The sequence below is a fragment of the Podarcis tiliguerta genome (genome assembly GCF_965153285.1).
Source record: "Podarcis tiliguerta genome assembly, chromosome: 7".
Taxonomy (NCBI): Eukaryota; Metazoa; Chordata; class Lepidosauria; order Squamata; family Lacertidae; genus Podarcis; species Podarcis tiliguerta.
The window spans coordinates 26,289,855-26,303,030 of NC_139540.1; the positions used below are offsets into that span (position 1 = coordinate 26,289,855).

Genomic DNA, 13,176 nt, shown 5'->3' on the forward strand with positions numbered 1-13,176 from the left:
GGCAGTGAGATAAGTTTGATTCCTGATCAAACTTTAACTGACATGGGTCCTGGAATATGATGGGGGTAATCTAAAGGCCCGTCAAGTGTTTGTCTTAAATGATAAACTCACCATGGCAATTTCCATTGGATAATGGGCTGAGCAATGTGTTCTGTTCATACTGTAAGAAATAGAAAAAAAAGCGATGAGAGAAAGAACTGTCCCTTGTTTCGCTGCCTTAAAATTTTTGCAAATCCACCGTACACAAAGGTAACTGAAGTTCCGTTGTATTAAGCTCTGTGTTTCTTTACTGGGCCTGGAGACTCAGTACTTCTTCGTGAGGCAACTACAACTCAGCCTCAGTAGCAATAACACCATCACTTTAAAAGGGGTGTGTTGCAAAGATTAAACAATATATAAATATTGTTTATTACAGTACATTTATACTCAAACTCTCCATTAGAAATGCCCAAGGTGGCTAACAGTATCACCCACAACAGAAAATAGCTAAACCATATTTTTTTTATATTTAAAAAACCCTATACACTGTATTACAATAAACCTAGGGAAGCCCTAAATTTGCCTCAAACTACAGAGGGAGAGGCTCAGGCACATGAGGCATAGGGAGAGACGAGGGTACATGAGCCCAGAAGGTGTTTGAGCTGAGGACACGTTTATTGTACTGCCATAGCAATGGCTCAACAGAATAGCAAGATGAGGGGAAAGTGCAGTGGCGGCGGCAGCAGCAGCATACCGGTATATACTAAAGCCACATTATACGGGCCATACAATAACTTTGGTCAGCTTCATTTATGCATATATTTGCCTCTGTAACTTAAGAACATTAAGAATGCTGCTGGGATAGACTTAAGATCCTGGTCCAGAATCCTATTTTTCATAATGGTGAGTTAGATGCTGTCAGAAAGCCCAGAACCCAGGCATAAAGGCAGTATCTTTTTCTCTGAATACTGTTTCTGAACATGGGAGCTCCATTTATCCATGATTGCTAATAGCCATCGATAGATCTCTCTTCCATGAATTTGGCTAATCCTCTTCTATGCTCACTGAACTGACACCTCCCCCCCCCCACACACACAGACAAAAGCCCACATCACACTTGTAGAACCCTTCATTAACTGTGCACAAGTCATTTTCTATTTGTGTTTGGCTTCAGTAGCAAGCAGTGTGTGTGTGTGTGTGTGTGCACGCGTATCGAGCATCAGAGCTACCTGGCTTAACTAGTTGGCACACGGTCTACCCTGGATCCAAGCACTGGCTTTTGGATTGCTGGCTCCGACTAGGTCACTGTTTTCTTAGACGTGCTTTGAGTCATGCTCCTAGGTTTCTAATCTGGATCAACTCCATAGCTTCGAATGCTGATTTGGTGGAGGGGCAGGGGAAATGGCCAGGCACGCAGTATTCATAGAAACAGTCTTTGTTAAGAGTGATGGATGGACCACTGTTCTGAAAAATTAAGCTTTTGCTTTCTCAATCATATCTAACCAAAATCAACAGAAGGACTCCACCACTGTAGCGCTGGAAATTGGCTTCTGTGTTGCCATATCACACAACCTTACTAAGTGGGAAGGGGGAATAAATAATGTTGTGCTTTCAATTCCTTCAACTATGGGAGGTCCCAGTGTAGCTTTGCACGGTCAGTTTGCTTGAGAGAAGTGGGAGTCCTGGAGATGTCTGGTGGTTCTGTAATATCCAGTATTGGCTTGCAAGACTCACCAGAGCAATCCAAGGAGGGAAATCAATCATTACCAGAAACATTCAGGAGCTTGCGAGAGAGGCAGAGGCTGTCTCATTCAGCACCATGGTGGCACATTAGCTAGGAACCCCAGGTGCAGAATGCTGACATTGGTGGGGGCTGCCAGTCAGCCAGCAACCATGCACTTGCATATAGGTGACTGAGACACCTCCTGCCTTCATTACTTAGTTTGTCAAAACAAAAAGTATGTTTAGAAATGCGCGCAGCAGCGTTAACTGAATATGTAAAAAATAATTTAATCCTAAGAACACTGCCGGTTACATCTCGTGTGTTTATTGAGTATGCTTTACATGACCATAGGCTTGTTTGTTGTTGTTTTCCTTTGATCATCCATGCACAGTCAGCATTCATGGTAAGCAGCCATGCCACTAAAGGGGTGCTCTGAAGATCAAGACAAAGTGGCCACTATTAATAATCCTGAAATTTGCTGCTGCATATTTGCTGTAAGGTTCCTCCATCCAGCCAATACTGTATTGTCAACTTTGATGGTCAGTAGCAAGGTAAGTGCTTTTTTTTCCAGTCAGAGCACACCAAAGCGTAGTTCTGGCCCCTCTCAGGTGGGTGTCATTGTGGGCTGGTGCTCCCGCCGCAAAACGAACATTTCAAGTCAAAACGGAAGGTGGCCAGCGTGTGAGAGTCTACACTTTTATTTAGATCTATGACTCCACCTGGCTACTAGCTGCTACACGGTTGGGCCAAGTCCTCCTTCCTTTTCCTCAACCCATCTCCTGTGTAGCTACAGCAGACTTTAAGCTTTCCAACCAGACCTCCACCGCTGCACACATATATGTTTGTGTGAGGGCCCTTCCAACCTGTCCTAGCCATCTACCTGAAACTAAGAGAACGAGGGAGGCGGGGGCACATTTATTTGACCTGTACCAGAACCAGGGGAGACTCCCACACCAGTTAGGGACACAACTTGCTATAGTTTTTAGACCTCCGTGGGTGGTAAATGCAGCTGTTGTCAAAAGTGGCATCTGTTCAGGGCTGTCCTTAGTTGCCCAGTGACTTACTGTAACAACTTTGCGGTGAGTTCTGGAACCAATTTTTCTAGAAAAAAAAGCACCAAGCAAGATCCAGATCCTGTTTTCCAGTTAAGAAATTTATGTCTCAAGCAACAAAAGGTTTTATTCTGCTTATTTTAATTCCTTTGACTAGATTTGCCAGAGACCAAACCTGTCAGCTCAGTAATAGAGAATGCCTGGAGAATGACCCAGGACCCAATCCTTGTATAAAGCCTATGAAGAGCCACTGACAGTCAGTGTAGATTGCTGAGTTAGATGTACCAACAGTCTTACTGGGGATAAAGCAGCTATCTCTGTTCTAAAGTGTGTTCTCTACCTCCCGAGTCATTTTCTCCTGGCCACAACACAAAGTACAATCACCATGCTTCGAATCTGCAGTACAGTTTGAATTTCCTCTCTGCAATACGAGCGGGTGGAATGAAAACGTGAACTGAAAGTACAGAAAGAAACACAAGCAACCCTCTCTCCATGATGAAGCATGCCTTACCTTGTTCATATCTTCAGGTAGCTGCTGTGCACACGTGCTTTCCTTCTGGATTATTTTTAATATGTCCATGTGAAACTTCTTAGCATTCAGAAAGACGAGTGGGTTATTCACCGAGACAATTTTTACTGGTTGTAAGGACTCCTTTGAATTAAAATTAAAAACAGTTTAGCAAATATAGTAATGCTTGTTAACCAGCAGACATAGCATTCTTTACAACAGGCTAATGGAGTTGAACTTTCTGCTCAATGCAATGCAACATCTACAATGCAGCCACCCAGCCTCTAGTAAAATACCTCGACCAAGAGAAAGCCTACCACATACCGCCCCACAGGCAGTGTGCAGAAGTTTCTCCTCATGTTTAAGTGAACTCTGCTTTCCTGCAATTTTCCGCCTTTTGGTTCTCGTTCTGCCCGCTGGAGCAATATCTTCTTCATGGCAGTCCTTCAGATATCTGAAGACAGCCATGCCTCCCCTTAACCTTTCCTTCAGCCACTTGGCTCTTTCAACCACTCCTCCAAAGACTTGGTTTCCAGGCTCCTCTGCAAAATCTGGTGGCACCAGCTGTCATCCCTAGGGCTGAGCCTTCTAGTAGGCCCCACAGCGGACAGGAAACAAATGTATGGAAACTGAGAAGTCTGAAATGTCTCCCAATGTTTTTTTAATGCCGCTTAAAGCATTCTGCACCCTAGACTCCTGAATGCCAAGATGATGCCAGGTTCTCATTAGGTTGTGTGTAACAGGAATAAGATCAGGTCCCTCCTGCTACACCCCCCCTCCCCTGCTGATAGGTACAAGCAGTCTCCACATACACTCTGAGGAAGGAAGTTGAAATGGACACATGTCCAGCAAGGACAAAGCACAGAGGAGGAGGAAGAGGACAGGGATTCCCCCATGCTGAAATATAACTCCCTTTGAATGAAGAGAGAATAAGAAGACTAGGCTTACAGAATCTGCTTCTGTTTTGAATCTGCATTCCGCTTCTTTCATATGTTTCAGGCTCAGAGTCGTTGCTCTATAACAGATATGTGAAAGCAGCATACATAAGACTGCGCACTGTGACTGTAAATGCCAAAACAAACTTTTGAAAAGTGAACATTTTCCAGGTGCTATCTGGCTATTCACATGTTCCAGATTCTGCAAATTACTTACTTCATACATTCGACAACCTGTGTTTGTTAATGGGTGCTAAAACAGAAAGGGTTCTATAGCTACTTGCTCTTCTACTTTTAAAAAAAGTCAGGCTCAATCAGAGGCATAGTGTGAGGGGGCCCGTGGGGGCATGGCCCCAGGTACACATTTTTGAGCCCTGGCAGCTGAGGTGCGGCAGCAAGCAGGTTGGTCTAGTGGTCAGGTGGATGGAGGCAGCAGGCGAGCAGCCTGAAGGAGGAGGGTTCCATTCACCCTCCACATGGACTCCACACACCCCCTCCCCCAGTGTGAGCTCCCACCCCAGCTGCCCAGTTCACTGGGGGTGGGGGTGGGGTACAACACTTGCCCTGCCCTGGGTGCTGGCAACCCTCGCTACGCCACTGGGCTCAATAGTTAAATTAACAGGATTCGTTCACCTACATGTACACAAACAAAAAAGACATTGGACAGTTTTTCCAGATGCATTTGCAAGGCAGCATCAATGAGCAGAAGACAGGAATTAACCCATCCCCAACTACCATCTGGCTCCTGCTAACAACATCCTCAGACCCTATATTCATTTTACAATGGAAGCATAGGATTGGGAATCCCATTTTCCCCTTACATCATGCTTATTTTAATCCTGAAATTGGTTGCATAGTCATAGTCTATACTATGAGCATTCTGGGACATGGGCCAGGAATTCGAACCTTCAACAGTCTACAATTCCCATGATTCCTTGGAGGGAGGAATGACAGCTGAACTGGCATATAACCTATGTAAGTTTGTAATGTATTTTTGTCCTAAATGCTATAGAATTATATATTTCACTGTTGTGGATACAAAATTGTTTGCCTCTGAGAATACTGTAGGAATGTCTCACCTTGGGAAGCGGAAAACCACTATAAGTATTGTGCAGACTACGCCGTACAGCAATCCCACATTAGCAGCAAAACAAATTGTAAATATGTAAGTGCTAACCCATATACTCTGTAAGGAAAAGAAGACAAAAAGGAATTAGTTATACAAACTTAGCAAAAATGTGTGTTGGAAGAAAGGTTATTAACCCTTTCCCTGTAAGCTGATTTTTGTCCAAAACATCCCTTCTCCATAGGGATCATCCTATAATATTTTCCTTTTTGGGGATAAATAAGTACACATTTATTGTAGTAGCACAGGTCACATTACTGGGAGCCAGCATAGGCTTTTCCTAGGCCCTGGTCAAAGGACTAGAGAAACATTCAGAACCAATATGACCACAGCAGTGGCAGGACAAGGGGGGAAAGAGAAAAAGAAAGGAAATCAGTACCATGGACAGTTACAGATTTATCCTACCACATGCAGTGGTATTGTGCTTCCTGTATGATATAACAAAAGTCATGCTTCTTGTATGATACAACAGAAGTCAAGCAATGCACACCTGCGATTACACTTTGATAGCCCAAGAAGCCATGACTAATAAATGGTTGGATTTGGTACGCAATATAGCCTAAAAGATCTCAATCCCTGACAATGAGCTTAGTGAGCTATTTTACATGTTGCTGTTTACAGAGACTGTTATAGCATTGTGAGAGATCTCTGTATTTAAGTGCACTGGTGCAGTGTATGGAGATCATCATCAGTGGGAGTGACTTTTTAAAGATATAAAACACTTATCAAGATGGTGACACTAGATGGCAGGACTCCAAGCTTGGGCATCTGCATCACACACACTTTTAAAGAGAAGTGTTATATTTTATTGATCACGTTTCTTTCTTAACCTGCCTACAAGGATCACAGAGAAGTATATAAGAGGTTCCCCTTTTATTCTTACAAAAAAAAAAAAAAGGCTTTGATGTAGGATATGCTAAGAGATAGTGACTGATCTGAGATCACCCAGAAAGTTTCGTGGTTGAAACTCAGTTGCTGCTGTATCCCAACCAAAGGATTTCTGCAAATATCTACAATCTGTAGCAGAACAATCACTCTCAAGTCTATACACATATACAAACTTAAAAACCTAATCCAAAAAATAGTAATCTTATATTCAGCTTCATTGCTAGCACTGAAATCTCATAACATTCTGATATCTCATTGACTTCTACTGGTTTGAACCAGAATACTGAAGTGTGGAGGGGGCAAGGGGGAGAATGATTGCAAAAGGTTTCCTTTTACAAAATTTGAAATTAAAATCTGTTCATCTTTGCATTTGCGTAAAAAGATCTGGCTGCTTCTTAATTTTACTGAATGTTGTTTTCTTGCTTCTTATTTCCAGTGATGGTCCAAAGCTGAAGTTTTGCTCCTCCAAAAAAGTAAGATTTATAGTGCAAACTGAGAAGAGAACAACGAGTAAAACATTAAACCCAAACCAGCAAAATGCATATGTATGTACAGGGAAGAAAACAGAAGGGGGGGGGCGGGATTCAGGACTGGGGAGTTGCTTTGTAAGAAGACTGATGAAAAGGTCTTTTTCATCTCTATCATGTTGGTTGTAAAGAAAGCCAAAATGATGGAAAATTATCCCCCGATGACTAATTGGTACCTGGCTGAAGCAATTTGATTATTTCAAGTTCCTTCCATAGTGGTTGTGTTGCTACATAAATCATACCACAATTCACATCCCTTAGAACAAATTAGCCAAACTGAAATTACAATCTCGTCTGGAATGAAATGGTTTCTTTGTAATAGCATTGAAGCACACAGCCTGGGAAAACTGCTAGCTCAGCACTTGCTTTTGAAAACGATGACTCTGAATTCCAAGGAGAAGGCAAGGGGGAAAGAAAGAAAAGGGCAGGATAATGCTTTATACAAATCTTGAAGAGCAGGAAACAAAGGTAGGAGGTGAGAGGAATACTTAGGATCCAAGGAGAATTTTACCACCCAGACAAAGAAGATCTTCTCTCAACAATGAGTGTTGAACTTCAAAACATTTCTGGGAGAGCACTGTTCTCAAACCAAACCCCTAATCCTAAGAGGCCAATGATCTCACTTGCATCAAAGTGCCCATCTGCATGCAGCAACTACGGGCTTGATAGCTGCTACAGCCAGCCAAAGAGCTTCCCCCCTGTCCACACTTCCTCTTATCCCATGCTGAGAAGGATCTGAGCAGTTTTCTGCTTGTCCCGTGCTCTCTAGGCATGGGTCTGAGCGGTTTTCCATTTGCCCTGCCACTTTCCCTTGGAAAACCCACTCTTTACCCCAGAATCGGAACGAACGTCAATCCATGGAAAACCCAACTGAGGTTTGCTCCAATTCAGCAGTAAAGAATGGGTTTTCCCAGGGGGAAGCAGTCCCAATGGGCAAAACAAGACCTGCTATCCCTCACAGCAGTGTCTCTATGTTGCTGTAGAAGAAAAGTAAGCAAGTAGAGGCGGCAATAGCAGTGGCTGTAATAAGGCTCTCCAGACACCATAGCAACTATTACAGGCAAGTAGAGGTTTCTCAACACACAAGGGCTAAACCGCAAGCTCCTTAGAACTGACGTATTTGCTTCTACATAATAAGATTTGGCGTGTGACAAAGAATCATATGTAACTGTTTCTATTTCCTGAATTCATTCTTGTTCTATTGATGTTCCACTGAGAGTCCTATGGAGTTTTAAACATCCAACCTAGAATGCAATTGTAAGTATAAAACCAATATTTATTTCAAGAAGGCTCCTCCTTTGGCAATGGGACATCTTCACTTCAATCATAATACAAGGCACAAATGCCTGGGAAAGGCTGGCCAAGACAACCATATCCCCACCTGTCAGTTACCCTTTCAGAGGTTTGTTATGGCTCTCTGTCAGAACTCTTGTTAATAAGGACGTCAATATGCCACCCTGACACAGAGTGAAGCAGGTTTTCTTTTTATCTTCCAGCTTTTAAAGGAAAATCATAGACAGGAACAAAGTTCAGTAAAGACATTACAGAATATACAAAGAGTATTTTGGCAAAGTATTTTTATAAAGACAAGTAAGGCAACTAATAGAAATCAACAGATCATCAGCAGGTCAAATAACACGTTTAACCATCACCCAACTTAATTATTTGTTCCAGGGCCTTTCCTGGTCCTAGAACATCAAATCAGAAGGTGGATTCCTGAGAGCACATGGCAGAGGAGAAAGGTGCTTTGTTAGCAGGGAAAAGAAAGGGTAAGGGAAAGAAACAGTGGCAAAACTTTAATTCATATGTAAAAGAATGGACCTTCCTCTCAGTAAATTCCTACACAGTTGGCTGAGGAACAGCAACAAAAGGGAAGACTTGGTAATGGGGGCATTTAGGACATTATCCCATGCATTAAAAGGCCTGGAGGAGGGGAATCCTTAGATTCAATTTCACTTACCCAGTCTATTTTATCCACATTCCAATACTTTTTTAAGTCACGGAACTGCACCAGCATCCCCTTCAGCCCCACCACAATGATACTTGCTAGTACGCACTGCAATGAAAGAATCCTTTGTCAAGAAGTGAATTCAGCATTTCCCCCCCAAACATTCAGGGAAATAGATTTCGGCAAGTTAATTGGCAAATTCCCAGGAAGCCTGAAGACACCTCTTCACTACAGTTATCAACACCTCCAAATATAAATAATGCCAAAGACAAAATATCTTACACGTGCCTTTTGTGGATTCTGAAATTGCAATGCACGATACATTTGGGTGGCAACTAGAAGGATAAATTCAAAGAGCCTTTGAAATACCAGGCATTTTTAAAATCCAAAAAATAATAACCAGGGACAAGAACAGGCTGTGAGTGAATATGCCACTTTCATTTCTTCAGACAGTAGAAAGGCCTCTTTCCTTGCGTGGAGAATAAGGGTTTTTCCCCTTACTCATGGGAAGAAGAGGGTAAATTATCCCCTAGCGCTGGTGCTAGAAGCCCTGGCTCCAGTCCTATGACCTAGTGCAAAATTATACACTAGGTGCAAGGATTCAAAACTTCTGCAATAAGTTCCATCGAAAACAGGCAACCCAGTTCATATCCAAGCAAAACAGAAAGAAAGACTCCCCACTCCCTATTTGTTCTTGGCACATGAAACTGGTGTGTTCTCTCCCTTCTATGAGAGCATTAATAATCATGGAATCATAATGAAAGGCGGTGCAGTCATTTTCAGAAAGAATAGTTTAGTCTATGAAAATCATATGATAGCAAATAATAGTAATTAAAAAAAGAACTGTACCATGGGCAGCCAGTATAGCATTGGTCCTACTGCATAGATGACCACAAGCACCAATATGCAAGATATTAGGCAAGCCACCTAAAAACAATTGGAAAGGAGAAGCATAAATAATCACATTATTCAAATTCTAAAGCATGTCTAAAATGAAATGAAAGTGCTTGGTTTGCCGATGTTGCTGAGCATAACAAAACACTGCAGACACATAAAAATTCTAGGAGCTAGGAAAGGGGATTTTGGCTCTCACATGGTCTGCAGATTGGAAGCATCTGAGTATAATTTAAGATTTGACCTGTTGTGGTTACCCTTAGCCCACCTAAAGAACAAATACATGTATCAAATACCAATATGCACAATATACAAAAGGGGGGGGTGTTACTGTTTGATCTCAAATATGCAGGCAGAAACCACTGAGCTTCTGGAAAAATGTACTTTTGTGCCTGCATTTATTACACAATGGTTGCAATCCGAAGAAGTTCATCCACACCCAAGTCACGCTGATTTCAATGAGATTTAGGACGGGACTACGTGTCATCCACATACCTGTTGGTTGGCAGCTTCGCCTAGGGGGGAATTGTGGCAAGGGAGTGGTAGCTGGAGAAATGTTTAGGCACTCTGTTCCATCACTTGTCTCCTCCCAAGTTCCTCTCAAACCTGATTGCTTTATTTATCCCAACTTCCTCTAAGGATCTCAGAGTGGCATACGTTTCTGGCTTCTCTTCACAACAATCCTATGAAACCAGCTTGGCTGAGAGCAACTGGCAGAAGGTCACCTAGTCACTGGGAATTTGAACACAAGGCTCCAGCATCCAGCAGTGGAGAACAAGCAAGTATGCATGGATTGCTGTTTCTTTCTGAATCTTTTGCATTTCATTAAGGAAAGTTGACCATGCGGTTTTTCCCCCCATTCTACATGGAGGGGTCTCTAAGAAGCCTTTATTTTGTCCTCAAGGATCTAATACTGCAATTACACATTACAAAAGATGCAGGGCTGACACTAAAAACAGCAATGCTCCCAACTCTCCACCTCAATCTCTTCCTTTTCTTGCATATAAATGAGAATGTGTGACACCACAGCTCTAGTTTCTGCACTAATAAAGTGGCACAAGTGCAGAAAAACTTGGAACATGGTACCATTGTGTCATTCATTCCGTTTTACTGCACAACGGGAGGAAGAGAAGGAGAAGAGGTGCAGAGAAGCTACTTTCAGCAATAGCCACACATCTCTCATAAGATGTTGTTCCAGTCTAATGGTGAACTGCCGCAGGATTTGTTTGAGTGGAGATCAATTTGTGGGGAGTGATTGGATCTGTTTCTTAGCCATACCATGACCTGCATGATTTTTAAATATTCTCTATTTTGTACGTATTACTCTCCTGATTGGACCTGTGATTCTTATTGGGTGGGAACTTTTTTTGCCTGTATTTGTTGCTTTGCTTTGCTTATTTTATGTCAGTCTGATGACTAGACTTGGCTTGAGATAGGCATGTAATAGATCAGTTTTGTTTCCCAAAACAAAGGACTGTTTGGTTTGTCAGGGACTTTTGTGTGTGTGTTTAGTGTCTGTGTCTAGCCTCTAAAATCACTATTGTCATTTGCTTTTGTCTCCGTTGATATTTTCTATGGATAGCTCCAGTGGTTGATCATACGCCCTTACGTATCAAAGCATTCGCTGGTCGGCACAAATGGGTAAGAGTTTTGGTTTGGTTTTCTTTGGCCTTCATCAAAAGAAGGAAGACATCAGCTGCTTGGGTCTAGAGATACTTTCGAAATGAGCACAGACAGTGTCTCAGGAAAGGGAAGTTACTATTTCCCTTCCCCCGCAGAACATGACAACCACACTTCAGAAACTTCCAGTTTGGTAGTGTGGGCAGGCTGTTTTATCACCTTTTACTGCTGTTTGAAGGGATCACAGCACTTATTCCACACATGTTCTAACTGAATGGCTACTTTTTGCATTTCATTTTCGTCTGATGTCACTCCTTACAAATCCCATTATCCCCTATGTATCATACACCTGCAATTGAAGATTACACCATGCATCTGATGAAACGGACTCAAGTCCACAAAAGCTTATTTCATAATAAAAATGGTTAGAGTTTCAAAGCACCACAAGACTTCTTGTGGACTGTAGGCAGAGACAATCAATACGATTGGAGGCAGGCTCTTACTGCCCAGCAGTTATTAGTCTGATTTTCTTAAGGTGAAACCAACACTCTGACTGTTAACCTTAAGGTTATATTTATATCTTTGCTAGGTATTGTAAGATAGTTTAAACATTACTCTTTTTTCCATTGGGAAATGTAGACCTGTAGAAAAGAACATGTGCTAAAGGTAAGGTGAAGATCCCAGGTTCATCCGCTGGCATCTTCACTAAGAGGGTCAAAGGCAGAAGAGCTGGGAGAGACGTTTTGCCAGGAGACCTGCTGCTGGTTAGGATAGGGCAGCCTTCCCCAGCCTGGTATCCCATAAACTCCCATCAGCCCACACCAGCACAGCCAATGATAAGAGATTATAGGAGTTGCAGTACAAAATATCTGGAGGCCATCAGGTAAGGGAAGGCAAGATTGACCTAGACAATCCATTGCATCAGTTCAGTGTAGGCAGCTCTTAATATATTTTCATTCTAGGATCATTGCCCCTGTATTTGATTGGTCGGTATTACCTTTCTGAAGCATCTTAGGAGAGTTAAGCTTGCTTCCTTTCCCTTTTCTTCTGCCAATGTAGCAGGCACCTGTGCCTACAACATTCCCTTGAATGGTTACGAAGGATCTCACACCTCATTTTCAGCATTAATTACACTGCAGTGCAGGAGATGCGAGTACAACAGCCAATATTTCTATTCTGCCCTGACAACATAAATAGAGTTACCTGTGTTTTTGCTCCAGTGCTGAATAGGAGAGCAGTACGGCCCATGGCTGCTGCGCTGGGTATGCAGAAGAAAAAGGATGGGATCACATTGCTGAGGCCATGAGCCAAGAACTCCTGGAAAGTTTTGGGGGGAAAGAGCATAAGAACCAAAGTAGAGTCCTGCTAGATTGGATCATCTCAACAAGCATCCTGTATCCCAACAGTGGCCCACCATATGCTTCTGTGAAGCCCACCAACAGGGATTAAAGGCAACACCCTTGGCAACTGGTATTCCTTGGCACATTCCCTCTGCACTTGGAGGTTCCATATAGCTGTGTTAATAGCCAATGATAGGCCTGCCCTTCATGAATTTCTTTGTCTAATCCTCTTTTAAAGCTGTGTAAACCAGTGGCCTTCACTGGGGCCATGCTTAACTGGCATCTCATTCCTACAATTACTGTGGGCTACCAGGAAGGGACAGTAGCTGCTAGGTTGGTGTAGTGCAAACATACCAGTAGGAAAGCCAGATTGGCCTCACTGGTTGGTTGGCTTGCACTGCACCACCCTCACGGCCACCGCACCTTTCTCTGTCTCTCTCCTGGCAAACTGCAGCAACAGTGGTGATGGGAGGTCAGACGAGCCCTGACACCCTGCCAGCTGCTGCTGTGATTTGCGCAAGTTAATCACGCATTGTGTGAGTAAATTGTTTTGCCTGTTCTAAGCTCACTGCCCATCAGTCTCACTGGGTGACCCACCCAAGCTCAAGCGTTGCAGAATAAGGAGAAAAAAGAAAT

General features: G+C 42.8%; 1 protein-coding gene across 4 annotated transcripts in view; it reads right to left on the bottom strand.

The window, feature by feature from the left end:
* SLC26A7 (solute carrier family 26 member 7) overlaps positions 1 to 13,176 on the bottom strand; it is an 80,320-nt gene that overhangs the window by 17,963 nt on the left and 49,181 nt on the right. For all 4 annotated transcript variants that reach the window (XM_083451096.1, XM_083451094.1, XM_083451095.1 and 1 more), the window contains 7 exons: positions 12,404 to 12,517; positions 9,536 to 9,613; positions 8,699 to 8,794; positions 5,277 to 5,383; positions 4,211 to 4,277; positions 3,266 to 3,406; positions 112 to 160 (listed from right to left, as the gene is read on the bottom strand). In XM_083451096.1, the coding sequence (XP_083307222.1) occupies positions 112 to 160; positions 3,266 to 3,406; positions 4,211 to 4,277; positions 5,277 to 5,383; positions 8,699 to 8,794; positions 9,536 to 9,613; positions 12,404 to 12,517 (652 nt within the window). The remainder of the gene's footprint in view (positions 1 to 111; positions 161 to 3,265; positions 3,407 to 4,210; positions 4,278 to 5,276; positions 5,384 to 8,698; positions 8,795 to 9,535; positions 9,614 to 12,403; positions 12,518 to 13,176) is intronic.